The sequence below is a fragment of the Rhinatrema bivittatum genome, chromosome 2 (assembly GCF_901001135.1).
Source record: "Rhinatrema bivittatum chromosome 2, aRhiBiv1.1, whole genome shotgun sequence".
NCBI classification, from domain to species: domain Eukaryota; kingdom Metazoa; phylum Chordata; class Amphibia; order Gymnophiona; family Rhinatrematidae; genus Rhinatrema; species Rhinatrema bivittatum.
Window position 1 is genome coordinate 406,530,144 of NC_042616.1, and position 27,994 is coordinate 406,558,137.

General features: G+C 45.4%; 1 protein-coding gene across 2 annotated transcripts in view; it reads left to right on the forward strand.

Annotated features, from left to right (window-relative positions):
• IL2RB (interleukin 2 receptor subunit beta) overlaps nucleotides 1–27,994 on the forward strand; it is a 100,806-nt gene that overhangs the window by 60,143 nt on the left and 12,669 nt on the right. For both annotated transcript variants that reach the window (XM_029590064.1, XM_029590065.1), the window contains one exon: nucleotides 10,523–10,637. In XM_029590064.1, coding sequence (XP_029445924.1) covers nucleotides 10,523–10,637 — 115 coding nt within the window. The remainder of the gene's footprint in view (nucleotides 1–10,522; nucleotides 10,638–27,994) is intronic.

Genomic DNA, 27,994 nt, shown 5'->3' on the forward strand with positions numbered 1-27,994 from the left:
ACCAGGGGTGTTGTGATCTTCCTGCACACAGTGCCCTATCCCTATTAATACCAGGAGTGTTGTGATCTTCCTGCACACAGTGCCCTAACCCTGGCACCAGGGGTGTTGTGATCTTCCTGCACACACTGCCCTATCCCTATTAATACCAGGAGTGTTGTGATCTTCCTGCACACAGTGCCCTAACCCTGGCACCAGGAGTGTTGTGATCTTCCTGCACACAGTGCCCTATCCCTATTAATACCAGGAGTGTTGTGATCTTCCTGCACACAGTGCCCTAACCCTGGCACCAGGGGTGTTGTGATCTTCCTGCACACAGTGCCCTATCCCTATTAATACCAGGAGTGTTGTGATCTTCCTGCACACAGTGCCCTAACCCTGGCACCAGGGGTGTTGTGATGTTCCTGCACACAGTGCCCTATCCCTGGCACCAGGGGTGTTGTGATCTTCATGTACACAGTGCCCTATCCCTATTAATACCAGGAGTGTTGTGATCTTCCTGCACACAGTGCCCTATCCCTAATACCAGGGGTGTTGTGATCTTCCTGCACACAGTGCCCTATTCCTGATACCAGGGGTGTTGGGATCTTCTTGCACACATCCCGGTATCAGGGATAGGGCACTGCATGCAGGAAGATCACGACACTCCTGGTATCAGGAATAGGGCACTGTGTGCAGGAAGATCACAACACCCCTGGTATTAGGGATAGGGCACTGCGTGCAGGAAGATCACAACACTCCTGGTATTAATAGGGATAGGGCACTGCATGCAGGAAGATCACAACACCCCTGGTATCAGGGATAGGGCACTGTGTGCAGGAAGATCACAATACCCCGGAGGAGTGAGGGTCAGGCAGCTCCCCCCTGTCTGTGAAGCCAGCCTCTCACTAGTAATGCAGGGAGGGAGCTGTCTCAGACTTCACCATCCTCCCCCCCCCTCACCCACACACCATTCACTAGCTGGGACATGGGGGAAGTCAGGAGTGAGGGTCCGGCAGCTCCCCCCTGTCTGTGAAGCCAGCCTCTCACTAGTAATGCAGGGAGGGAGCTGTCTCAGACTTCACCATCCTCCCCCCCCCCCCCCCTCACCCACACACCATTCACTAGCTGGGACATGGGGGAAGTCAGGAGTGAGGGTCAGGCAGCTCCCCCCTGTCTGTGAAGCCAGCCTCTCACTAGTAATGCAGGGAGGGAGCTGTCTCAGACTTCACCATCCTCCTCCCCCCCCCCCCCCCCCCCCACACACCATTCACTAGCTGGGACATGGGGGAAGTCAGGAGTGAGGGTCAGGCAGCTCCCCCCTGTCTGTGAAGCCAGCCTCTCACTAGTAATGCAGGGAGGGAGCTGTCTCAGACTTCACCATCCTCCTCCCCCCCTCACCCACACACCATTCACTAGCTGGGACATGGGGGAAGTCAGGAGTGAGGGTCAGGCAGCTCCCCCCTGTCTGTGAAGCCAGCCTCTCACTAGTAATGCAGGGAGGGAGCTGTCTCAGACTGGTATCAGGGTTAGGGCACTGTATGCAGGAAGATCACAACACCCCTGGTGCCAGGGTTAGGGCACTGTGTGCAGGAAGATCACAACACCCCTGGTGCCAGGGTTAGGGCACTGTGTGTGCAGGAAGATCACAACACTCCTGGTATTAATAGGGATAGGGCACTGTATGCAGGAAGATCACAACACCCCTGGTGCCAGGGTTAGGGCACTGTGTGTGCAGGAAGATCACAACATTCCTGGTATTAATAGGGATAGGGCACTGTATGCAGGAAGATCACAACACCCCTGGTGCCAGGGTTAGGGCACTGTGTGTGCAGGAAGATCACAACAGTCCTGGTATTAATAGGGATAGGGCACTGTATGCAGGAAGATCACAACACCCCTGGTGCCAGGGTTAGGGCACTGTGTGTGCAGGAAGATCACAACACTCCTGGTATTAATAGGGATAGGGTACTGTGTGCAGGAAGATCACAACACCCCTGGTGCCAGGGTTAGGGCACTGTGTGTGCAGGAAGATCACAACACTCCTGGTATTAATAGGGATAGGGCACTGTGTGCAGGAAGATCACAACACCCCTGGTGCCAGGGTTAGGGCACTGTGTGCAGGAAAATCACAACACCCCTGGTGCCAGGGTTAGGGCACTGTGTGTGCAGGAAGATCACAACACTCCTGGTATTAATAGGGATAGGGCACTGTGTGTGCAGGAAGATCACAACACTCCTGGTATTAATAGGGATAGGGCACTGTGTGCAGGAAGATCACAACACCCCTGGTGCCAGGGTTAGGGCACTGTGTGCAGGAAGATCACAACACCCCTGGTGCCAGGGTTAGGGCACTGTGTGCAGGAAGATCACAACACCCCTGGTGCCAGGGTTAGGGCACTGTGTGCAGGAAGATCACAACACCCCTGGTGCCAGGGTTAGGGCACTGTATGCAGGAAAATCACTTAAAATCTACACTTACCAACAATCAATTACATATATTTGAACTGTGTACAGTTCCAGCCAGGACCACCTTTCTAAAATGCACAGTGATTGGCAAATTCAACATGCACTAGCATTTCAGGTGCCTGCTAACAAAAATAATAAACAAACAAGTTCTAGTCACGTGAGTGCTGATCATTACATTACTTTTTTTGTCAAGCTTCCAACTGTTTCCATTTCACATCCCCCCAACCATTACCTCAGTGGTAACCTTGGTAACATCAATAGATAAGAGCACAGCCAGCCAATAGGAATACATATTCATTCCTAAGTGACCTTTACTGACCTGGGAAGTGTGAACACTTTGTTTCATTTTCTGTTGGTGTTCGTTAGTTTCCAGTTCCATTTCCCATCCCCCCAACCATCACCTCAGTGGTAACCTTGGTAACATCAATAGATAAGAGGGCAGCCAGCCAATAGGAACACATATTCATTCCTAACTGACCTTCAGTGACCTGGAAAGTGTTTATTTGTATCATTTTCAGTTAGTGCGCACTAAATCGAGTTAGTGTGCACTAACTGGGAGTTAGTGCGCACTTACTCCCGTTAGTGTGCACTAACACGATTTAATGATTTTTAACGATAAATCGTTAGAATTTCTATTGTATCGTGTTCTATAACAATTTAAGACGATATTAACATTATTGGACGATAATTTTAATCGTTGAAAAACGATTCACATCCTTAGAAACCAAACAGCATTGTGGCGGCAATGAGCCAGGCCGTGAGAGAAGAAGAGTAGCATCAGGTTGTTATGTAAACTAATACAGAAAACTAGTCTAGCTAAACAGGCTCAGTGCCCTGAATTTGGAAGGTTAGTCCCTCACATTGTCTTGTCTTATTTACTTATATTCCGCTTTTCAGCACGTCATATTGTGAGGTGGGGGAGGAGGGGTTGTCCTGCAAAAATATATATATCTACTCTGTCATTACTCTATGACATGTCCCTTAGTCCAACCATACCAAATGTCCTCAAAATAACATGTAAAAAACATCAAGAGGAGAGGAACTGATAGCTAAGGCAGTGAAACAAGGAGACATGATATTTTTTTTAGATATATCAGTGAAAGAAAGAAGAGCAGGACTGAAGAGGAGAAAAGCAAGAATGTGGAGGGTAGTTCTCCTTTCCACATCAGAAAATTTCAAAGAAACTGCGCAGCAGTATTAGTTACATACGGGCTGATACAGAAAAACCCGCCGGAGAGCTGGCGAGCGGCCGCTCTCCTGGGCGCGTGATTCAGAAAGAAAAAAATATGCAAATGAGGGCCCACGGTAAAAGGAGGCATTAGGGACACTAGCGCATCCCTAGTGCCTCCTTTTTGACAGGAGCAGCGGCTGTCAGCGGGTGTGGCAGCCAATGCTCAATTTTACCGGCATCGGTTCTCGAACCCGCTGACAGCCACAGGTTCAGAAAATGGACGCCAGCAAAATTGAGCGTCCGTCTTCCAACCAGTGGGCCGCGGGCAGATTTAAATTTTTTTTTAATTTAAATTTTTTTTAAATTTTGGGGCCTCCGACTTAATATCGCTATGATATTAAGTCGGAGGGTGTACAGAAAAGCAGTTTTTTCTGCTTTTCTGTACACTTTCCCGCTGCCGGCCGAAATTAACGCCTCCCTTTGGCAGGCGTTAATTTCTGAAAGTAAAATGTGCAGCTTAGCTGCACATTTTACTTTCTGTATCACGCGGGAATAACTAATAGGCCCATGAACATGTATTTGCATGTTGCAGGCGCTATTAGTTTCGAGGGGGTTGGCCGCGCGTTTTCCACACGCTATTACCCCTTACTGTATAAAAGGTAAAAATAGAGCGTCGAAAATGCGCATCCAACCGGGGGCTAACAGTGCGCTCGACCTGAGCGCACTGTTAGCCCCCCCACTGTTAGCATTCAACAGGGAATTATCAATCCAAGATATTGCTCTCCATATGTCTCCCAGAGATATTTCAACTGGTTCCTCCTGGATATTCATCCCAAGCCCCTCCTTGGGCAGATTAAATTGCACAGGGGCTGGGATTATACAACCCACGCAGACTGTAGACTTAATGGCCTCTAACGCAGGGTATGGCCAGCTCCCCAGCACCCAACACTTGTACATTTCCAGAGGCCTGCCAACTCTGTTCCCCCCTATATACCCTGAGATCCATTACAGCTCTGAAATTCCCTAGTGACATACCTGGTGAAACTTGAGGCCTGGGGGGGGGGGGGGGGGGGGGGGGGGGTGAACGCACAATTCTGCACTCAGTTCCTGTAGTGATGAATTAGCTTTGTGCACCTGCAAGTCCATTGGCTCATGGACTAAGGTGGGTGTTGGCCCTGATGACAACGGCTTTCCTTTCTTTTCTTCCCATTATGCTAGCAGCTGAAAAGCCCAGCAGAACTTGGAATTAAATGATAATACACAGGTTGGAGTAATAGCTGACTTGCAGTTAGCTTGGGTGGCCAGTATGGATAATTTAATTATACATCAAAAGTTTGAGATAATGGAGAACAGATTAAGTTAAAAAAAATTTACGTTTATTACATTTTCCTATTACTCGCTTCATGTCTGGAACCAAGTTATTTAAGAAATATGTAATAGAGGTACTTCAATTATCTCCTGATAGGAATTTTTTAATTATCTAATTCCTATTATCTGCCTACTAAGAAGAGAGTTACTAGTTAGGAAGAAAGGAGTTGTTGATATTTTAACCCCTATATTTAGTCCTGATATATCATCTTTTTTAGAATCTGATGATAAATCAGCTAAAGCTGCTTTTGTTATCACATTTGCACTCAACTCTGATAAAGATATTTTCTTTCAGCAATATTTTAAATATAAGGGGAGTGTATTTTGTGGACAAAAGATTCACATTTTTCCTGATGTTGAGGAGGAAAAAATGTCTTCACTTGAAATCTGCGTACTAGCCATAGGAGCATCATTCTTTCTGAAGTTCCCCTGTAAATGTGTTATTATTTTCAGGGGAATAAATGTATTTTCTTATATCCTGCACATGTGGAAGTCTTTTTAGTCAATAAGACTTATTAAGTAGATCTGGGGTTAGGAGGTTCTTGGGTAAAAATGTCCTTAATTATTTTCGTCTTGTATTTGTCCCCCTTATAATGAGGGCTTGTTTATGAATATTTTGTTATGATTTTGAATTTTTGAATTAATGCTTTCCTTTTTCTACATATTTTTCCTGTTTTGTATCATTTGATGCTATAAAACTTAATAAAGTACAAACTAAAAAAAAAAAAAAAAAAGAATGTGGAGGATGACCAGGAAAAAAGTAAAACACTGAACAGGTAGGAAAATTAATGGAGATTCTCCAAAAGTAAAGGATAGTGACTATATCTAGAATTCAGTGGGTTGTAGGATCTAAGGCACCATGGCTTTTACCAAGGTGAGATTGTGTCAAATAAAGCTGATCAATTTATTTGAAGAAGTGATTGAAGAATTAGATCAAGGGTGAGCACTGGATGTGATTTACTTTGATTTCAGCAAAGCTTTTGATACTGTCCCACACAGAAGAGTCATTAATAAAGGGGTAGGCTTTCAGAGGGTTACGCGCATATGTTACACACGTAACCCCCGGTAACCTACCCCAAACCCTCCAGTGCACGCCGAGCGTATTTTGCATAGGTTTCTGGCATGCGCAAAGCCCCGGGATTCGTGTCTGGGGGCGTGTCGCGACGGTGCATCATCGGAGGGCGTCGGGGGCGTGACACGGCCGGCGCATCATCCGGGGCGGGGCCATGGGCGTGGTTCCATTCGGGGGCATTCCAGGGGTGTGGCCGTGGCCTCCGGACCTGCCACGGGACCGGAACATGGCGTGCCGGCAGCTGGCCCAGTGCGCGCAAGTTACGCCTGCCTTGAGCAGGCGTAACTTTTGCAACAAAGGTAGGGGGGTGTAGATAGGGCCGGGGAGGTGGGTTAGGTAGGGGAAGGGAGGGGAAGGTGGGGGGAGGCTGAAGGAAAGTTCCCTCCAAGTTCCCTCCGAGGCCGCTCCGATTTCGGAGCGGCCTCGGAGGGAACAGAGGCAGGCTGTGCGGCTCGGCGCACGCAGGCTGCCGATTTTGGGCAGCCTTGCGCGCGCCGACCCCAGATTTTAATGGATACGCGCCGCTACACGCGTATCTATTCAAATCCTGCATACTCTTGTTCGCGCCTGGTGCGCGGACAAAAGTACGCATGTGCGTAACTTTATAAAATCTACCCCAAACTGAGCAGCAAGGGGTCAGGCCCCAAGCAGGAGAATTGAATTGGAATCTGATTGAGAGAGGGTGGTGGTAAATGGTGTTCACTCTGAGATAAAAGCATGATTACTGTAGAGCCTCAGGGATTTATTGTGAGGCTTTTTCTGTTCAATATTTTTGTGAGCGATATTGCAAAGGAAATAATGGGTAAAGTTTGCCTTTTTGCATAAGACATTATGATTTCTAACAGAGTGGACACTCCTGAGCGAGTAGATAGAATGAGAAGCAATCTAAGAAAGCTTGAGAAATAGTCAAGTGCTTGGCAGTTGAGACTGAAAGCAAAAGATAGTGAAATTTAATCTTACCCATTAATTTCCTTTCCTTGAGTCCTTGCAGATTAGTCATTACTCATGGGAATAACTTTTTTACTAGAAGTTGGAGGCAGAAAACTCTCTTTTTTTAATTCTGTTGTTCTTGCTATATATTCTGGGATAGCTGGAACTGCTGTCAGGAGCTTCCTGCCCTAGAAAATGCATACTATTAGCAGACAAAGAGGCTGGAAATAGCCAAAACAGAGCACCTGAACCTAAGGCACAGTTCGCTCCACTGTTCTCTCCTCTCTAATATCCCCTCTTTTTCCTTCAAATTACCCATTTTTTAGATGCTGAGCAAGAGTGTGTACTACCTTAGGGTGCATGGTTGTGCCTACCTAGGCTTCTTCCCACTCCCTCACTTGTTCTTTTATTTTTTTTTCCTATGTGGGAGGGTTCTGGACTGCTCTGCCAGGACTCAAGGGGAAAGGAAATTAACGTGTAAGATTAAATTTCATCTTCCTTTCCATCTGGGAGACTAGTCTTCACTCATGGGATTTGCCAAAGTAATGCCTAATAAGGATGTACATTAGTTGTTTCATTGGTTTCATTCATTTTAGCAGAAGGTAGGCACGCAAAACTGATGGTATGCATGCATTAGGTGGCGGCTTACATTTCCAAGTTCCCTTAGTTTCCTTGGCTAAATCCCATCTGGCTTCATCGCCTTATCTACTTTAATTATCTCCTCATAAACACACTATTCTGAAAATTAAGGTTTACCTCACTTCCAATCTTATTTGTGTTCATTTTCACCCAAACGTTTTATGTCCACGCACGCAAATCCTGGGGGTTATGCGTGTGGCCGGGTCATGCACGTGCCAAGAGCATTTTATAAAGGGTCCAGCCTCGCGCGTAACCCCTGATATGCGCAGAAGTGCCAGGCCATTGAAAAGGGAAGGGGTGGACTGGGGGAAGAGTCTGGGCGGGGAGAGGCAAGGAGAGAGGGTCGGCCAGGACAGCGGCCATTAGGCCCTGTCCTGGGGAAGCATGCGCCGGCAGCCGGCCAGTGCATGGAACTCACTTCATCTATTCAGATGAAGTAAGTTCCGAAATAAAAAAAAAAAATAAAGGTAGGAAAAGGGGTTTTAGGGGTTAGGGAGGAGAGGGGAAAAGGGAGGCAGAGTAGGAAGGGGGATAGGAAAGTTTCCTCCCAGTCCGCTCCTTAATTAGAGCAGACTGGGAGGGAACTCGTCTTAAGCCCGATTGCGTCGCCGTGCGTTTTTAAACCCCCCCCCACGCGCATGTGCGAGTCCCAAACCCGCCTGCACATGCGTGCGCTGATATTAAAATCCAGTGCGCATGGGAACCATATTTTATAACATGAACACCTACAGTGCCTCCACCTTACCTCGGAAGCTCAGCAATGCTGTTGGTTTAATATTGTTTTTTTTTAATATATTCCACACCTTCCTTTCTTCCTACCCAGTCCTTCCTGAATAGATTGTAGCTGGGTATAACTATATCCCAGTCATGGTTTTCTGTGTACCAGGTCTCTGTGACAGTTACTATATCTAATTCAGCTTCTTCCATGACTGCCTCTAGGTCTGGGATTTTATTCCCATAGTAATAACCTTAGCGTACTTGGCTTTTCAAATATTGCCCTTTTTTTTCCCATATCTCTCAATTTTATATGAGTTTTTAATGTTTTAGTTACCTTAGGGTTTAGTTCATCATCCCCAATGATTCTAGATTAAAACCCTCCTCAGTAGGTTTGCCATTCTATGTTGAAAGATGCTGTGTCCCCTTCTTCGACAAGTAGACTCCATCTCTGCTCAGCAATCCTTGAAATATCATTCTATGATCCATTCAACCTCCTGGGGTGCATCCACCTCCTTTGTTCATCCTCCTTTGAAGAGGAACTTTTGACCTCTGCAGTGGGGGAGGGAGGACCAGCTCCACCAGCTTCATCTCAGGCCCCACACCCCTCTAGGATCAACCTTAGAAGGGTGCTGGGTCCGGTACAGGAATAGAAGGGCTTCCTACAGGTCAGAATTGAGTTGCAATGGCAGATCTGTGTGAGTTGGTCCTAGTGCTGGAATAGCAGAGGGTACTGCAGGTCAGGACTGAGGTGCATTGGCAGAGCTATGTGTGTATAGTAGGAATGTGAATCGTTTTTGAACGATTAAAATTATCGTCAGATAATTTTAAAATTGTCCTAAATCGTTAGAGTGCACGATACAATACAAATGCACCCGATTTATCGTCAGGGGCATTTGTATTGTATCGTTAAATAGGGCACGGGAATTATTAGGGGGAGGGCGGAAAAACCGGCACACCAAAACACCCCCTAAACCCACCCCGACCTTTTAAAACCAATTCCTTTCCCTCCCCCACCCTCCCGAACCCCCCCAAAATGTTAAGTTACCTGGTGGTCCAGTGGGGGGGTCCCGGCGCGACCTCCCGCTCTCGGGCCATCGGCACCATTTTGGCTGCCACTAATTAAAATGGCGCCGATGGCCCAATAAAAAAAAAACCCACCCGACCCTTTAAATAGACCCCCCCTTAGCCTCCCCCACCCTCCCGACTCTTTTTTTTTAGGGAGGCCTGCGCCGCTAAAAAAAAAACCCCACCCAACCCTTTAAAACGACCCCCCCTCCCGACCCCCCCAAAACCTTTTAAAATTACCTGGTGGTCCAGGGGGGCCTCGGGGGGCCTCGGGGAGAGATCCAGGGGAGCCTCGGGGAGAGGAGAGATCCAGGGGGGCCTCGGGAAGAGATTTCCCGTTCCTAGGCATCAGCTGTTCTAAAAAAAAAATGGGGCCGATGCCCCTTTGCCCTTACCATGTGACAGGGTATCCGTGCCATTGGCCAGCCCCTGTCACATGGTAGGAGCACTGGATGGCCGGCGTCATCCTTAAAGATGGCGCCAGCCATCCAGTGCTCATCAGCCCCCATCGGCACCATTTTTTTTTTAGAACAGCTGATGCCTGGGAACGGGAAATCTCTTCCCGAAGCCCCCCTGGATCTCTCCTCTCCCCGAGGCTCCCCTGGATCTCTCCCCGAGGCCCCCCTGGACCACCAGGTAATTTTAAAAGGTTTTGGGGGGGTCGGGAGGGGGGGTCGATTTAAAGGGTCAGGTGGGTTGTTTTTTTTAGCGGCGCGGGCCTCCCTAAAAAAAAAAATTAGCGATGTGAATTGGAATCGGAAACGATTCCAATTCACATATCTTAACGATCAGATTCCCCCCCCCCCCCCAAGCCGAATCTGATTGTTAAGACGATCTGGCACACGATTCACATCTCTAGTGTATAGTCTCAGTACTGGGATATCAGAGGGTGCTGTGGGTCAGGATTGGGATGCACTGGCAGAATTGTATGTAGCAAAATTCTCAGTACTGGAAAGATGTATGGATTTATGAAGTATGAACTTGTAGAGGAGACGAGTTCATACTTCCACTGGAAGACAGCTGAGCTTTTGGTCTTTTCTTCCTACCCTTTTGAATAATTGTCTCTGTTTGCATGATGATCATTTTATCTCTTTTTTTTTCTCTTATCTTCTTAGATTTCAGATTCTCAGTAAAAGCAGAGGAAAAAATATTTTTCCAGGTGCTGGTGCCATGTATTTCGGTTGGCGCTATCATCACTCTTGTGGTTGCTGCTTTCTATGCATCTAAATGGTAAGGAAAAGTAGAAGTACTCTTTTCCAGTTTTTCTCTTCATTACAAACATTTTCTCACAAATGCCACTGCTTTCCCACAAGATGCTCGTTTCTCTGAATAGAGATTTGAATGTGATCTGTCACCTTATTCAGGTTAACCTTAAGAGTCTGATTCAATCCAAATTTTGCTCCATTGCATTTAGAAAATTGTAAATCTGATTTCCCTAAGACCGATTTTAAACCAATTGGGTCAGTGATCCTCCCTGATAGGGGATCATTTGCAAAACAATACTAGTTCTCCAGTGGAAGAATTAAAAAGACATCTAAACTAAAGATGACAGAAAACCTATTAATTTGTGACTTTAATCAATATGAAAAACAGTTAGTGTAAAAAAACTATAGGGCTGATTCACAAAATGTTGCTATCACCTAGTGCAGGAGTGCTCAAACCAGTCCTACCGGCCCCTCAGCCAGCTGGGTTTCAGGGCATCCCTAATGAATATGCATGAGATTTATTTGCATGCACTACCTCCTGTATATGCAAACGTTTCTCAATCATATTCATTAGGGATATCCTGAAAACTCGTCTGGTTGGGGGGGGCCAAATAGGACTGTTTTGAACAACCCTGACCTAGTGTGCCTGCTCACCATCATCTAGCCATGAAAACTCGTGCCTGAATTTTGAGTCCAAGGATGACTGGATGGAGGAGGAAGCGGGAGGACTGAAGAGAGAACTGTACTCATGGCTCGGGAGCATGGGTGAGAGGATCGGGGCTCAGGGGGTCTGACTCCTTCAGTCAAGGGTCAGGTGGCCAATGAAGGAGCCTATGTTGCCTAAAAAGTGGTGGGTAGGGGGGAGATAGTTCAGTCAGTCCCTGGAGAGACTTCTTTGCTGTTGGGTAGAAGGGATTTCATTTGTTAACTAGCCCTTGCATTTTGGACCAGTTAGCGTGGGGATTTCAATATGCACAGTGGGGCCAATTTTAAATTTTACGCGCGCAGGGTACATTTGTGCGCACTACCCGGCGCGCACAAATGTACACCCGATTTTATAACATGCGCACGCTGCCGCATGCATGTTATAAAGTCCAGGGTCAGAGCGTGCAAGGGGGTGCACACTTGTGCACCTTGCGCACGCCGAACCCAAGGAAAGCCCCAATGGCTTTCCCCGTTCCCTCCAAGCCCGCTCCAAAATCGGAGCGGCCTTGGAGTGAACTTTTGTTTGGATTCCCCCACTTTCCCCACCTTTCCCTCCCTTCCCCAATCTAACCCACCCCCCGGCCCTACTTAAATCCCCCCTCCTACTTTATTTGATGGAGTTACGCCTGCTTCTGGAAGGTGTAACTTGCGGTGCGAACCTCCGGCACGGCCGATGTGCCGGAGGACTTGGGAAAGGACTTGGGAACCCCCCCTGGCCCGCGCCATTTTTAAAGATGGCACCGGCCGTCCATTGCTCCTACCATGTGACAGGGACCAGCCAATGGCACGGATACCCTGTCACATGCTAAGGGCAAAGGGCCATCGGCGCCATTTTGTTTACTGGCAGCCGATGGCCCGAGCACGGGAGAATGCTCCCGGGACCCCCACTGGACCACCAGGTATTTAAAAAATTTTTGGGGGGGGGTCTGGAGGGTGGGGGGATACTAACAAACTCATTTTAAAGAGCCGGCTGTATTTTTTGGTTATCAGCTCGGGAGCAGCCGATAAAAAAACAAAACAAAACCCGATCGGACTGCAAGATAAAAATTTCACAATGTGAATCGGAACCAGAATCCGAACCGATACCGGTTCCGATTCACATCTCTAATAAGCAGAGATATGATAAGAGCAAGTTATACAAATGCAAATCATGAAAAACCTTTATAGAAAGAACAAAGAGTAAGATAGATGAATAAAAGAAGGCAGAGGAAGAATAGGATAAGTAAAGAAGGGGAGAAGGGAGGGAAAGAAGGAACAAGAAAGAGCCTATAATCAAAGCAGTAGATATCGCTTACCATGAAATTTATATTATAGAGACATGACATAATCATTTAAGGGCTTCCAGACTTGTGACCAAGTGGTGAATCTGTTATATTTAATTGCTATGGCTTTCTCATATTTACAGTAAAGGTTAACCGAGCTCCACCAAAGATGCTCAGATAATAAATCGCCACGTTTCCAATTAGACAAAATATTATGCTGAGCAACCATCAGTAAAAAAATCCAGAAGTTTATGTTGGGAATTTGAAAGTGAGAAGTTAGGGAAGGCACCTTATAGAATAATAATAGCATATGAAATGGGTAAAGTTATTGGTAAAATTTTGGATATGGTAAACCATAGTTGTTGCCAGAAAGATTGGACATAAGAACAGGAGAAGAATAGATGGTGTAGTGTGGCTTTAGGCACCGAGCAGGTCCAGCAGGTGTGTGATGGGGTAAGACCGGCTTTGTGTAGTTTTCCATGGCGTCCATACAGCTCTATGTAGTATAAAGAAGGAAGATTGTGTTAAGCTGGAGGAAAGAGAGATGCGAACAGAAACCTTCCAAACATGTTGCCAAACTTCAGTAGTGTAAGTGTCCCCCGTATCAGAGTTCCAGATATTTTGAAGTGTATGGAGATGTTTAGAGTTATTAAGGTAATGAAATAGCTTATAAAAATGTGAAGCTAGATGACCCTTGGGACCATATTCTAAGTAAACATCTAATATGTAAGGGGATTTATTAAGAACATTAGTAATTAACCGGCCTTTCGGAGAGCTTTACATAGTTGCAACCAGGCATAAAATTGAGTGGAGGGTAGGCTGTATTGCATCTGTAATTCCTCGAAGGACATAACAGAATTAGACTGGAGCACATCTTGTATAGACCAAATGTTGCAATGCTGCCAGATTGGCCAGTTAATTACTTTATTAGCTATATGGAGAGCAGTATTTTGCCATAGGGGGGCCAACTTGGATAGCCGCCACAGATGTGTGGAGGGTGGACGGTGTGCTTCCAGTTCTTTCAGTATGGAGTGAGCGCAAAATCGGAGAATCTATTTATTTATTATTTTATTTATTTATTTGCAGTTTTTATATACCGACATTTATTTAGTAACCTCACATCGGTTCACAGATAACAGAAACATTGCAGCTGTGCGAACTAGAACAAACATATGCAACAGTGCTTTACAATAAACATTTACAATAATCAATAAACTTTACAATAAACTTGTTAACGAAAATATGCAACAGTGCTTTACAACAAACTTATTTAACCAGAGTGGGGAGGAGGGGTAACAGTGGAAACAATGGAAGGGAAAAATCAAATAGTGATACATAGCAAATTCTCGCTGAACTTATGTCTGTAAATAAATAGAATGAGTTTTATAAAACACAATTGGAAAAGAGAGAAGCTGGGCCTGAGAGAAAGAAATAGGATAGAAGTCTTATGTCCAGTTGAAATACAATAGATATGAGTAGTTGCCAATAAGACGATAGGTGTGGTGAGAGAGAACGGGGATGTACACTTAAGTAAGTTAGTGGGCAAGGCTGTAGGAGTAAGAGAGAAAGGAGAGCGTAAAGTTAAGTATAAGCCTGTAGGAAAAGCCATGTTTTCAGTTTTTGCTTAAATTTTATTGGGCATGTTTCTTGCCGTAGCTCCGGTGTCATTTTGTTCCAGCAGCTCGGCCCAGCTATGGTTATCGCACGCTTCCTAGTCGACTCAAGAGTGGTAGTTTTAAGTGTGGGGGTGTGTAGGGTGGCTGCATGTTGTGTTCTAGGGGTTCTGGAGTGTTTGTGGAAGTAAAGATCATTATTGAACCATGTCATGTTTTCATTGTGTAGGGTCTTGTGTATTAGAGATAAGGTTTTGAACATGATTCTCTGCGCAATGGGGAGCCAGTGCAGGGTGCAAGGGTGCAAGGGATTTAGGATTAGACACACTCATTCTCTTGATCTTTCCCTGACACACTTGATCTCCCCCTCACACTCGCACTCTTCTACCTTCCCCCCCCCAATCTCCACCTCACTTTCACAATTGCATATGCAATTTCTTGTTCTTTCTTCTCTGTGCCTCCTCCTTCACAATCTCACACACTCTCTGCTCACTATGCTCCCAATCTCACTCACTCACTCACTGTCCCCCAAGTGCATACACATTCTTGCTCCCTGACACACCCACACTCTTCATCTCCCCCCTCACTCACACACTCATTCTCTTGAACTCTCCTCTCACTGCCCCCATACGTGCTTTCTCTCCCCCAGCAAACACACTTCTGATCTCCCTCTCGTACACGCACTATTTCTTGCTCTCTCCTCTCTGTTCTCCCCACTCGTGATCTTCCCTTCACCCTTACAAATAAACACACAACCTGTTATCTTCTCCTCTCTGCGCCCCAACCCTCACAATCACAAATCACAATCCCTTTCTCTTTCCTCTCTGTGCCCCCAGCCTTACAATCACACAGTCTCATGTTCACTCCTGTCTGTTCCCCCACTCTTATTCTCATCCTCACTCACATAAATACACAGTTTCTTGCTCTCTCCTTATTCTTCTCTCTTTCTCTCAATCTCACACTCACAAACTCTTGCTTTTTCCTTTGCTACTCCTCCCTGTCACAATCACTCATGCACAACCCAATCTCTTGCTCTCTCCTCACTTCCCCCCCCCCCCCCCCGAACCCATTCACTCACTCTTACACTCTTGCCTTCTCCTAGCAGTCTTTGCAGGAGCCAGAGAAACTGTTTCCACATTTGTCACTGGCTCTGGCCAGCAGAGTCAGACAAAGTGGGGAATTTACAGTGCAGCAGCAACAAGCTTAGGGCTATCTTCCAGCTCCAGCCTCGGTCTCCGTCCTGATGCCTTCCCTGTTCTCTCTCTCTCTCTCTATACTGAATGAAGAGGCAGCTAGGATGTTGAAGAGAGATGATTTTTAGCACCTAGAGATCCTGGCTTTGGGAAGGCTTTGCCACGCTGAGTCTCTTATACCGGTGCTTATGCACCTGGATCTGAATGTATGCGGTTCCCCCCACTGTGCTCTCACACTCTTCCAACCGGAGCCTCAGAACTTTTCACAGAGGTGGGAGATAAGAGTTCTGGTCAGCAGGAACCTGCTCAGGCACTCTGTCAGAGTCGGCTCCTACCAATCTGCTTGGGGTGAAGCATTCTGCTATGGGAGACTTGTGCAACGTGGTTGAAGGAGTAGATGTATTCTGAGAACCCCTGAGGTGTATCTCAGATGTATGACCTTCTTAGTTCGATCAAGCAGAAAGGAAAAACAACACCCTGTTTGTACCCCTTTTATACAGGCTGCTGTTCCTTATCAGACATAAGCATGGGATATCTTTTGGCCAAGGGACCATTCCCCCTTCCTCCATCTGGGGCTGTCAGACCATTACTGGCCTGGTGGGTGCCTTAGCAACTGCGGTACTGTGTCTTTAAAAGCAGTGAAAAATGACTCCAAATGGGTAGCTGTTTGCAACTTTTTCCTAACACATTTTTCAGATTCCATGCCAATGAAATCAGATAGTTAAAAGGAAAAACAGTGTGGTATAAGGCTGCCTTCCATGATTTTTTCCATGCGAGAAAAGCAAAGATACAATATCTATTTGTCCTCTTATAGGAAATAATGGGAGCTTTGAGCCTGCAGGAGAGGTCACCCACACTTAGTACTGTACTGAACAAGAATAAATGCAGGGTACAGGACCTGGGAATGCAAATTAAAACCACATCTCCAGAAAGCCTGAGTCTCCTGGATTTTTTTGGGAGATCCCTGGACTGCCTGTTCCCTCTCCTACTTCCTGGATCCCCCTTATTGAGTCTTCTGGCTGCCCAAACGCTAGGGATCTCGGTTCTCAACTTTGGTGACTGTGAGCAGCTGCCCAGTCAATGTTTTACATCCCTGATGGCGCATGAAAACACCAGCATGCCGGAAGCTGGAGCAGCAACAGCTGCTGACATCGCAAGGGATTAGATGAGACTGTACATATATATACAAGCATTCACAGGCCCCCCCACAACTCTGGCCTCCTCCTCCTTCTCTCTCCGCAGTACTTCTGATTCAGAAGTGCAGCAAGGTGGGGCTCGGTGCAGTGCTGTAGAGTGCTATGCAGCAGACCTGTCTTGAATTCCTGGCTTCCGCTCCCCAGGTTAGCCAGTGTTGGGGATGTTGCAGCCTGGGCGGGAGGGAATTCCAGTCATTGTCGACACCTAGTGGCCAGATTTAGGGTCCATGACAGTAAGGTTGTAAAGGGAGTACTGCTACATGGCTGAGGTTGTCACCTGGTTCCCTGTCATAAGGAACTGAGTAGTCCAGTCCTGGTTTTACCCTATTGCAGGCAGGGACTTAGTAGTTATGATTGTCCCATTGGTTTACCTGGGACAATCAGAACTTAGTCCCTGCCTGTAATAAGGTAAACCCAGGACTGGATCAGCATGTTCCTTATGTCATGGATCCAGATGGCCACCCTATGCATAGCCCCTAACTGAGAACAACCACTGCAATGACTGGGCTAGGTGAGTTGGGAGGGGATATAAAATGGGGGAAAATTCTTAGATACTTGTGAAAGAAAGCTCATAACATGGTAGTTTAACAATGGCTGGTTCCAGTATGAGATGGAAGCCCAAATAAGCAGGAGGAAACTGTAGATTCAGAAACAGAAGTGCAGCAGAGAGCAGGGACCACATGCAGGGCCTTTCGTAAGGAATGGGCAGTCTATAGAAGGCTCCCAATTCCTTCTCCCCACTCCTTGAAGTTGCCATTGTCATAGGGAAATCCCTTCTCCCAGTCCTCTTGATTGTGTCGTCATCCCCCTTCCCTTCCCCCAACATACACACTCTCTCCAATCAGCCTTGGAAATGGCAATTCAAAGGCATATTAAGAGCAATGACCATGTGACCTGCGTACATGTAGTCTCACCTTTTTCCCTGTGTCACTAGGAAGGACAAAGAGAAAGCGAGGTGAGGGGAGAATGGCAAATAAGAGAGAGGAATTGCTGAAAAGAGTAGAGGTAAAGGATAGAGAAGAAGCACTGGGGGTTATGAAGAGCCAAAGGAAGTTCCGGGGAGGGGAGTGAAGAACAGAGAGCCATTACTGAGGAAGGTGGGACAAACTATAGGAGAGACACTGTAGCTTTCACTACTCCACCCTCATTCCTTCCCTCACAGTCATCTACCATTTTGAATCTTAATAAATCAGCTGCTGATGTCTGGGCTAGATTTAATCCCAACATGTCCCTATGGAATGAAGTAGTGAAATAAACTCCCCCTATGAACTTTTGGTGGAGCATGGGGGATCCCACTCCTCCTCTTTTGGCCCTGTACTGAGATTGTCTCCCTTCTACTCCGCCCCTCTTGGCCCCATTTCAAGTCTTCTCCTCTCTACCCCCTCCTCTCCCCCTCACCCCATTCCAGGTTCTGTCCCTTAGCCCCTTCTTCCATCACCCTTTTTTGGACCCTTCCCTTATTTTCTCCCTACCCTCTCCGCTTCCCTCCCCTCACCTCATGTGATGTAGAAATCTTCAAGTGGCAGCTTCTGCAGAGACAATAGGAAAACATTTTAGTGTGGGGCCTGTGAGCCGAGTATGCTCACAAGCTCTGCAATGGCCCTACACCTCACACTGGTTTGTTTGGTAACACAAAATTCTTGTGGGATTAGTGGGTGGATCCATCACAAGCCCCCATGCCAAATTCTTCTATTGCCTCTGCAGAAACTGCTGGCAGCGAGACAGTCTGGCATCAGGGGACAGGACTGGTGGGTTCCCCTTGTATCATGGTTGCCCCTTTCCCCAGTGCCAGCCTTGGGTGGGAGGTGCAGGCTGTTGCTGGAGTAGGTTGTGGCTTGACTGGCATCAGTGTAGTGGCTGTGGAGAGATGGGACCAGGCCAGGAAGGGAGGAAATACTAAAATCAGGGACAGTGCAGCATTGGATTGTCCTTACTTTCTAGTATTTTCTCCTTTCTTGGCCCAGTCCATCTCTTCACAGCTAGTGCACTGGGGCTGGCCTGGCTACTCCCAATTCACCTTATTCTCTTAATGGAAAATCTGACCCTGTTTACTGTGCTAATTGTCCTTAGAGAGATGTAGTAATCCAAGTATAAAGGGAACCTCAATTGTGCCCCTTACTAGAGCAGTTTCCGTTAACTGTAAGGACCACAGTAGTCTCAACAGACCTGGCGGGCCATTCACGTAGAGTCAGTTTTCTCAACAGACCCTGCCCCTGTTAGTGAGGTCAATTTAGGTGGGACTTTTTAGAGATGTGACAATCCCCAATAGAAGGAATCTTAGTTTAATAAAGTGTCTGCACCTGTTTGATGTTGGTGTCCAGGAAAATCTGAGACAGAAGAAGCCAGTCTGCAAACCTCAGTCTGAGGGTGCCACCTCCCTCCAGAGTGGTGCTAGTGTGTTCTTTCTTTTCTCAGAGAAAGTAATAGAGTGGGACTTTCTCACAACTGAGGAGTGTCTTGGAAAGTAGGATTCTTGTCCATGGAAGGAGAATCCCAAGGTGGGGGTACCTAGTAATTCCAGGGAGAAAAATGATCCTGGGGTTCAGTTGAAAGGGTTTGAAAATTCTCATGTCTTGGGAGAAGTTTTGGTGAAGTGTTCACTAAGGAGTACATTCTCAAAGAGGCTTCACATGTAAAAATAATATACAAATGCATAAGTACCATGTACTTGCTTTTTTATAAAAGTCGAGAGTAGATGCATATTTTCCATTTCATGCATACATTTTACTAGGGAAGAAAAGGGGCAGACTAAAGGTGATCCAGTGCATGATTTAGAATTATGCATGGTAGGTGCTGTTTTGTCAGAGAAATACACGTATACATTACCAAATGTATTTGTACCCTTTTACGCCTGCTTATTGACCGGCGCTAGAGAAATCGGACTTGTCTGTTGGCTGCAGTTTTTGAGTGGGAGGTCTGGGTGAACTGATGGTGGCTCAGGGTGAAGTACCAGAGGGTCTAGATGAACTGGAGATGGATTGGGCGACTTGGAGAAGGTATCAGCGAACTGGTGATTTCCAGAATGCACACAACTGTTTTCAAAATGGTATATGCTCATACTTTATACATTATGATAAATAACATCAAGGAAAATATTGAATAATTTTTTGTTTTTATGGCTTTATGTAATTATAGTGTATTTTTCTTGATCTTATTTATTGTTTTGTCCATATTTATTTATATATTTCTTCATGCCTTTCTTTACTGCTTATTTATTGCATGGAAAAAGAAGATAGACATAGTAACATAGAAAATGACAATAGATAACGACCAAAATGGTCTATCTAATCTGCCCAGAAAGGTATTTAGAGTGGAAACAGAAATGTCCACCAAAAGCTACCACAAGTTACCCCAGTTCTTCATTCCATCCTCTAGCTTGTAGGGATCCTCTATGTATATCCCATGTCCTTTTGAATTCCATCACCATTCTTGTCTTCACTGCCTCTGCTGGGAGGGCATGTCATGCATCCTCAACTCTTTCTGTGAAGAAATATTTCCTGACATTGTTCCTGAGTCTATGCCCTGGGAGCTTCATATCATGACCCTTAATTCTGCTGCTTCCTTTCTGTTGGAAAAAGTTAGATTCTTATGCATTATTAATTGGGGATGTGAATCGTTTTTTGACGATTTAAAATATTGTCCGATATATTTTAAATCGTCAAAAATCGTTAGAGCCGCGATACAATAACAATTCCCCCGATTTATCGTCAAAAAATCGTAAATCAGGGGGAGGGGAAGGGGGAGGGCGGGAAAACCGGCACACTAAAACAACCCTAAAACCCACCCCGACCCTTTAAAATAAATCCCCCACCCTCCCGAACCCCCCCAAAATGCCTTAAATTACCTGGGGTCCAGAGGAAGGGTCCCGGTGTGATCTTTTACTCTCGGACCTCCGGTGCTTGTAGAAATGGCGCCGGCGCTACCTTTGGTTTTTCCGTACAGAAAATCGATTCGCGGCAGGAGATCGCTCCCGGACCCCCGCTGGACCCCCAGGGACTTTTGGCCAGCTTGGGGGGCCCTCCTGACCCCCACAAGACTTGCCAAAAGTCCAGCGGGGGTCCGGAATGACCTCCTGCAGTCGAATCGTGTTGTCTACGTCCGGCGCCATTTTGCGCAAAATGGCGGCGCAAAATGGCGCCGGCCGTAGACAACATGATTCGACTGCAGGAGGTCGTTCCGGACCCCTGCTGGACTTTTGGCAAGTCTTGTGGGGGTCAGGAGGCCCCCCCAAGCTGGCCAAAAGTCCCTGGGGGTCCAGCGGGGGTCCGGGAGTGATCTCCTGCCGCGAATCGTTTTCCGTATGGAAAATGGCGCCAGCCATACGCTGTATGGCGGCGCCATTTTCTGTACGGAAAAACGATTCACATGCAGGAAGTCGTTCCCGGACCCCCGCTGGACTTTTGGCAAGTCTTGTGGGGGTCAGGAGGCCCCCCCAAGCTGGCCAAAAGTCCCTGGGGGTCCAGCAGGGGTCCGGGAGCGATCTCCTATGCTCCTGACCTTGGGGGACAAAAAACAAAATGGCGCCGGCGCTACCTTTGACCTGTCATATGCCAAGGCAAAGGTAGCGCCGGCGCCATTTCTACAAGCACCGGAGGTCCGAGAGTAAAAGATCACACCAGGACCCTTCCTCTGGACCCCAGGTAATTTAAGGCATTTTGGGGGGGTTCGGGAGGGTGGGGGATTTATTTTAAAGGGTTGGGGTGGGTTTTAGGGTTGTTTAGTGTGCCGGTTTCCCGCCTTCCCCCCCACTGGACCCCAGGTAATTTAAGGCATTGGGGGGGGGGGGGTTCGGGAGGGTGGGGGATTTATTTTAAAGGGTCGGGGTGGGTTTTAGGGATGTTTTAGTGTGCCGGTTTTCGATTTACACGATTTTCATGATTTTCACGATATTTAAAAAACCCAAACGGCGACGATCCGATTTCCTCCCCCTCCCAGCCGAAATCGATCATTAAGACGATCGATCACACGATTCACATCTCTATTATTAATACCTTTTAAGTATTTAAAAATCTCCCCTGTATCTCCTCTCCTCCAGGATATACATATTTATGTCCTCCGATCTCATCTCATAAGTCTTTAAGTGCAGATCCATATCTCTGGACCACTTCTATCCTATCTCTATCTTTTGAGAAATTGTGTGTAGAAATGAACACAGTACTCCTTGTGAGGCCTCACCAATGACCTGTAAAGGGGCATTATCACCACATTTTTCCTTCTGCTTATGCCTCTCTATGCAGCCCAGCATACTTCTGGCCTTAGCTACCACCTGTCATATTGTTTTTCTAACTTCAGATCATCGGACTCTTATCACCAAAAGATTTCTCTCCTGGTCCATGCACATCATTTTCTCATCCCCAATTATGTAAAGTTCCTTTGGATTACTGTATGCCAAATGATAATACTATGGCATTTTGAGGAAATACAGAGGCTGCATTTTTATTTATTTATTTTATTTTATTTATTTAAAATTTCTTATATATCGCTAATACAATTGGTTAATTGATATATGCGGTTTACAATATAACATACATAAAATTTGATTACAACAAATAAAATAAAGTAATAGACATCAAATAATAGGCGGATCATATAGGTTAAAACAATATAGATATATAAATTAATCTTAAAATAAAATCGATAACTATGATGGAAGAGGACATTAAAATAGCAGGCTATGTGATGTTATAATAGGTTTTTAAAGATGTTTTAAAAACATTGATATTGGACATGAGTCGAATGTCTTCTGGTAAGGTGTTCCATAAAACCAAACTGGACTGGTGACTGAAAATCTTGCTGTCTTTATTGTAGGTATTTCAAGTATGCATTTATCCATTGAAGGTAGCTGGCAAGCCAGTTTATAGAGTCTTAGCATTGAGCAAAGCCAGATTGATGAGGGGTTGTAAATTAAGTTGTGTATTATGGTGAGGATTTTGTATTTAATATGATATGAGATTGGTAGCCAATGCAGAAATTGAAGGGTTGGTGTGATATGGTCTTTGCGAGGTATATTGTATAGTAGGCGAGCAGCAGAATTCTGAATCAGTTAAAGAAGAAGGATAGTCATGGCCGGAAGTGCTAGATAATATCAATGCTTGGACTACTGATCTAAAATTGGATTTAAATAGCAGTGGTTTGAGTTTCTTTAGCATTTGTAATTTGAAAAAAGATATTTTTACAGTTGCAGCTATGTTATTGGACATCGAGAATTTTGAATCTATGAGAATACCCAGATTTCTAGCACAGTTTGTTATAGGAATTGTGTGATCCTCAAAGGTAAACTTATTGGGGAGACAATGTATTGAATCTGGAATGGTTGAGAAAAAAGATCAGTTCTGTTTTTGAGGCATTCAGTTTTAATCTATAGTATGATAACCAAGTTTTTATTGTTTTTAAGTATAGATGTAGTAGAGATAGCGCTTTCATCCATGAATCTGAGAACAGGATTATAAACTGTATGTTGTCTGCGTAAATTTTAAAATTCAGATCAAGACCAGATAGAATATGACAAATAGGTAGTATATATATATGTTGAAAAGGATTGCCAATAGAAATGAACCTTAGGGTACACCTGAATTAGCAAAGTACCAGTTAGAGTAGGTATCACCAAGAGTGACTCTTTGGGGACGTTTGGCTAGAAAGGATTGGAACCATTGTAAGGCAAGACCGGATATACCAATGCATTCAAGGTTTGAGAGAAGGATTTTGTGGTTTAAGGTATCAAATGCAGCTGCGATGTCTATAAGAACCAGAATGTAATCCGTGTTGGTGTTGAAGCCTCTGAAACAATAGAGATCCAGTGAAGGACTGCCAAAATGATGCATTGCATCAGGAAGTAAATTGAGCAGATTAAGTGGGTCACTATGATCCTTGTATGCTAGTTTATTCTGTTTCTATGTTTTAAAGTCCCATGCAACTGTCGTACTGACATATGTAAAAATGTGAATCCAATACAAAGAACTAGAGACTGAATTCAGGGAAGGAGAGTTTTTAAAAGCCAAGTGTGGCCTTAATAAAAACTATATATATATTAATTTTATAAAAGTAAAAACATATAAGAAATAAAGTATATTAGGACAAAGAAAATAGAAAGTATATTTAGGACTAAAGTAGAAAGAAAAAGTCAAGAATCAAGCCTTGATCAATGAAACACATGCTAAAAGTACTCATCTATGCAGTAACTAGCACACAACTTCTGATAAATCTAACACCCTCTTAGTGGACAGATTTTGCTCTCAGCACAGCAGAGTGTTTTTACAACTCTGGATCTTGACTGTTTTGACTGATTTTTTGGTCACTACAGACCATGACACTCAGACATCCTTGCCCAGACCCATCTTGGCTATCTCTTGGAGAGCTGCTCACGGCTCAGTGACATTTTGACTTTGAGTCTATGTGGTCATTTGTTTTGGCAAACTGCTTAATGACTCTGGATTTTTGTTTAGGACCTCCTTGCTCATTTCTCTTAGTGAACTGCTCAGTGAGTCTGAAATCAAGAGGAGGAAGATATAACATGGTCATATGGTCTTCCTTCTACATTGAGATAACATTCAGGAGGATACTGCAGGTCTACAATTAATGGCAGAATGGGTTGTATGGAATTATAGGGCTTAATGTTATATTAGCTAAAGAACTTAAGTCATTTTTAATTTCTAGTGTGCAAAGAATAATTCAGTCAAAAAGTGCAAAAGCAGACATGGTCAAATGTTCCTGGTAAGGTTAAACAAGGAATAGGCAACTCTATAGAGAGAGTCGCAAACCTGATAAGTTCCAAGTTTCAAAATACACCCCCAAACCAACTTCAGACAGAAATAATCTGATGACTATTTCATTATGGATATCCAGAACACCATACTTGTTGACACTTCTTGAAAGTCATAATTGCCTATATCTGTGCTCAGCTGTTCTAGGATAGCAATTTTCTAGAAAAGAGACAGCTTAAGATTGACTAAAATAGCATAAAAAGGCATCAATCTGACTAGTACCTCCAAACTCTCCCCCTGAATGTTTAGCTAAAGTAAAATTATTAGGCACACAGCCTGGGAAGTTAGGAAGAAAACACAGGTTCCTACAGGTTTGCTTAGAAAGCCTTGTAAAAAGATATGAGGTGGGAAGAGAGAGCATCGGGGCCAAAGGATAAAAAAAAAAAAAAAATGAGATGGATAGCTGCAAGCTACCAATCTGCCTGCGTGAGGAACTAAGACTGGATGGGCCAGGGAGATCAGTTTTGCATCTTGGCTACAAAACTAAACAGATGCATTAAAAACCTAGATCATCAGTTAAGTACATTTTAGTAAATGAACACTAACAGCCTCAGCAGAGGCAGGAAGTGAAGCTGGGATGCAGAGAACCAATGCCCAGGAAGACATGGAACCTTAGTTGCAGGTCAGAAACAGCTAAGCTCTCTGCCGCAGGCTAAATATTGGCTGGGCTTGCTGAATGTTCCAAAGATGTTATTGTGATCCTTCGTTCTCATGAAGGATTGTGCCTTATACAGTTGACTGTGTTTACCCAGCTAGTTTGCAATGCCTCACCGATGGTTCGTGATTATTTCTTGAGGTTAATTTGAATTTCAGTGTCAGATTTTAATATAGTAGGGGGTTGGCATTCATATGAAGGTTAAAGGAAGAGGGGGAGGGACTAAAGAGACAAGGAAGTCGGGGCACAATTGGCATGGATGCCTTTGTTATCTTTTTGGAACATGTGGCCATCAACACTTTGGTAAGGGAGTGCAAGAGGAGCAGCCAAACAAGAAGCTGGCATCAGGGGCTGAGGAAGAGAGAACAGGGACCCCAGAGACTTATGGCAGCAAGCTCCAGTGTGGCTGAACCAGAGAGAGGGAAAAGAGAGTCCTTCAGTCACAAAAAAATGGAGGAGGACTCTAGTCCGTGGCACTGTTGTGCCTGGCAACAGTCATGGCTCCAAGCCACAACCCTTGAAATTTGGGGTTTGGAAGGTTCAATCCTATCATCGTTCTTGCTTAACATTTATTTGAAACCGTTGGTTAATTTAATTAGAATTAGGAATTAAAATGCTACGTTTATGCAAGTGATATCCAGTTCCATGTTACTTAGGGCTCAAATAAAGAAGAAACTATATTAAAAGTAAACAAAAGCCTTAGAGACAATCAGCAATTGGATGGTTGGAAATAAACAATTGCTTAACCACTCTAAAATGGAAGCTCTGGGAGGGGCGGGGTTACGACGCCTTTAACCATTAGAACTATTTCTATGTCCTTAAATAGAGTAACACACTCTATTAATGTTCACATATGGAGTTTAGAGGTTACATTAGACACTACCCTAAATTTAGAAAAGCATATTTTAAATATGGCTAGAAGCTCATTGCCTTCTCTTAGATATGTCAGCTGTGTCCTTACTTGTGTAAAACAGATGTAGTGATGGTGACCCATGCGCTTATTTATTAAAAGCACGCTTTGACTATTATAATAGCCTTTATGTAGGTCCTCCATCAAAAACTACTCATGTAATGCAACTGGTGGAAAGCTCGGCAGCCTGGATTTTATCTGGATGCAGATTGAGGGAACATATCACCTCCATATTAAATGAAGTACATTGACTTTCCATCCAATGGCGTTCATGGTTCAAAGTTTTAGTACTCGCTTTTAAACGATTACATGTTCAGGGTCCTGGTTACCTTTCAAAACACTTAGCTCTCTACCTTCCATTGCACTGTCTTAGATCCTCTGAGGAAGTCTATCCTTTGCTTCCTTCAGTGAAAATAGCTACATTATCAAGAATTCATTGTCATGCCTATTGTCACACTGTCCCATCACATTGGAATTCCCTCTCTTCTGAAGCAATAGCAGATGACCAACCTGACACATTTACTTTAACATTGCTTTACTGAACAGATTATACAGGTTATTAACTACTTATATTTTTTCATGTATTTGGTATATGTAGCGCGCCTGATCTGTTAGTGACATTTATTATTAGGGGTGTGCATTCATTTCCAACGTATTGGTAATCCACAACATATAGGGCCATATTCCTTGTATTCGTGGGGAAGCGAAATGTATCGTGATTCCCCACGAATACAACAAATCTTCACCGAATTATTTGGCCGTCTAAAGGAGCGAATTTAAACAAAACCTCCACCCTCCTGACCCCCCCTAAGACTTACCAAAACTCCCTGGTGGTCCAGCAGGGGGGGGGTCCAGGAGCCATCTCCTGCACTCACACCGTCGGCTGCCAGTATTCAAAATGGCGCCGATAGCCTTTAACCTTACTATGTCACAGGGGCTACTGGTGCCATTGGTCGGCCCCTGTTACATGGTAGGAGCAATGGATGGCCGGCGCCATCTTGTGCTCCTACCATGTGACAGGGGCCAACCAATGGCACCGATAGCCCTGTGACATAGTAAGGTCAAAGGCTATCGGCGCCATTTTGAATACCGGCAGCCGACGGCCTGAGTGCAGGAGGTCACTCCCGGACCCCCGCTGGACCACCAGGGACTTTTGGCAAGTCATGTACGGGTCAGGAGGGTCCCCCAAGACTTGCCAAAAGTCCCTAGTGGTCTAGCGGGGGTCCGGGAGTGATCTCCTGCACTCGGGCCTTCGGCTGCCAGTATTCAAAATGGCGCTGATAGCCTTTGACCTTACTATGTCACAGGGGCTACCGGTGCCATTGGTCGGCCCCTGTGACACAGTGAGGGCAAAGGCTATCGGCACCATTTTGAATACTGGCAGCCGACGGCCCGAGTGCAGGAAATCACTCCCGGACCCCCGCTAGACCACCAGGGACTTTTGGCAAGTCTTATGGGGGTCAGGAGGGTCCCCCAAGACTTACCAAAAGTCCCTGGTGGTCCAGCAGGGGTCCGGGAGCGATCTCCTGCACCGTCGGCTGTCAGTAATCAAAATGGCGCCGATAGCCTTTGCCCTCACTATGTCACAGGGGCCGACCAATGGCACCGGTAGCCCCTGTGACATAGTAAGGGAAAAGGCTATCGGCGCCATTTTGAATACCGGCAGCCGACGGCGTGAGTGCAGGAGATGGCTCCCAGACCCCCCGCTGGACCACCAGGGAGTTTTGGTGAGTCTTGCAGGGGGGTCAGGAGGGTGGGGGGTTGTAGTTAATTCAATTTTAGCTGGGAAACGAATAAGAATAAACCCATGAACATATCAAGGCCCCCCTTGCCGAATGCAACGTATCTGCCCCCTGACGAATACGAATGCCGAATGCAACGTATGCTGTCCCTCTGCACATACCTATTTATTATGCTGAGCCAGTCCCTGAGCACCTTTGTGGGAAGGCATGCTACAAACTGAATTGAATTTTAAATGTCAAAAAGCCATAATTCTGGGTTCTAATGGATTTTAAATTGTTCTATAACTGCATAAAAGCAGCATTCTTTAATGAGGCATTTCCATCTACTAAATTTTGACCTATAGTT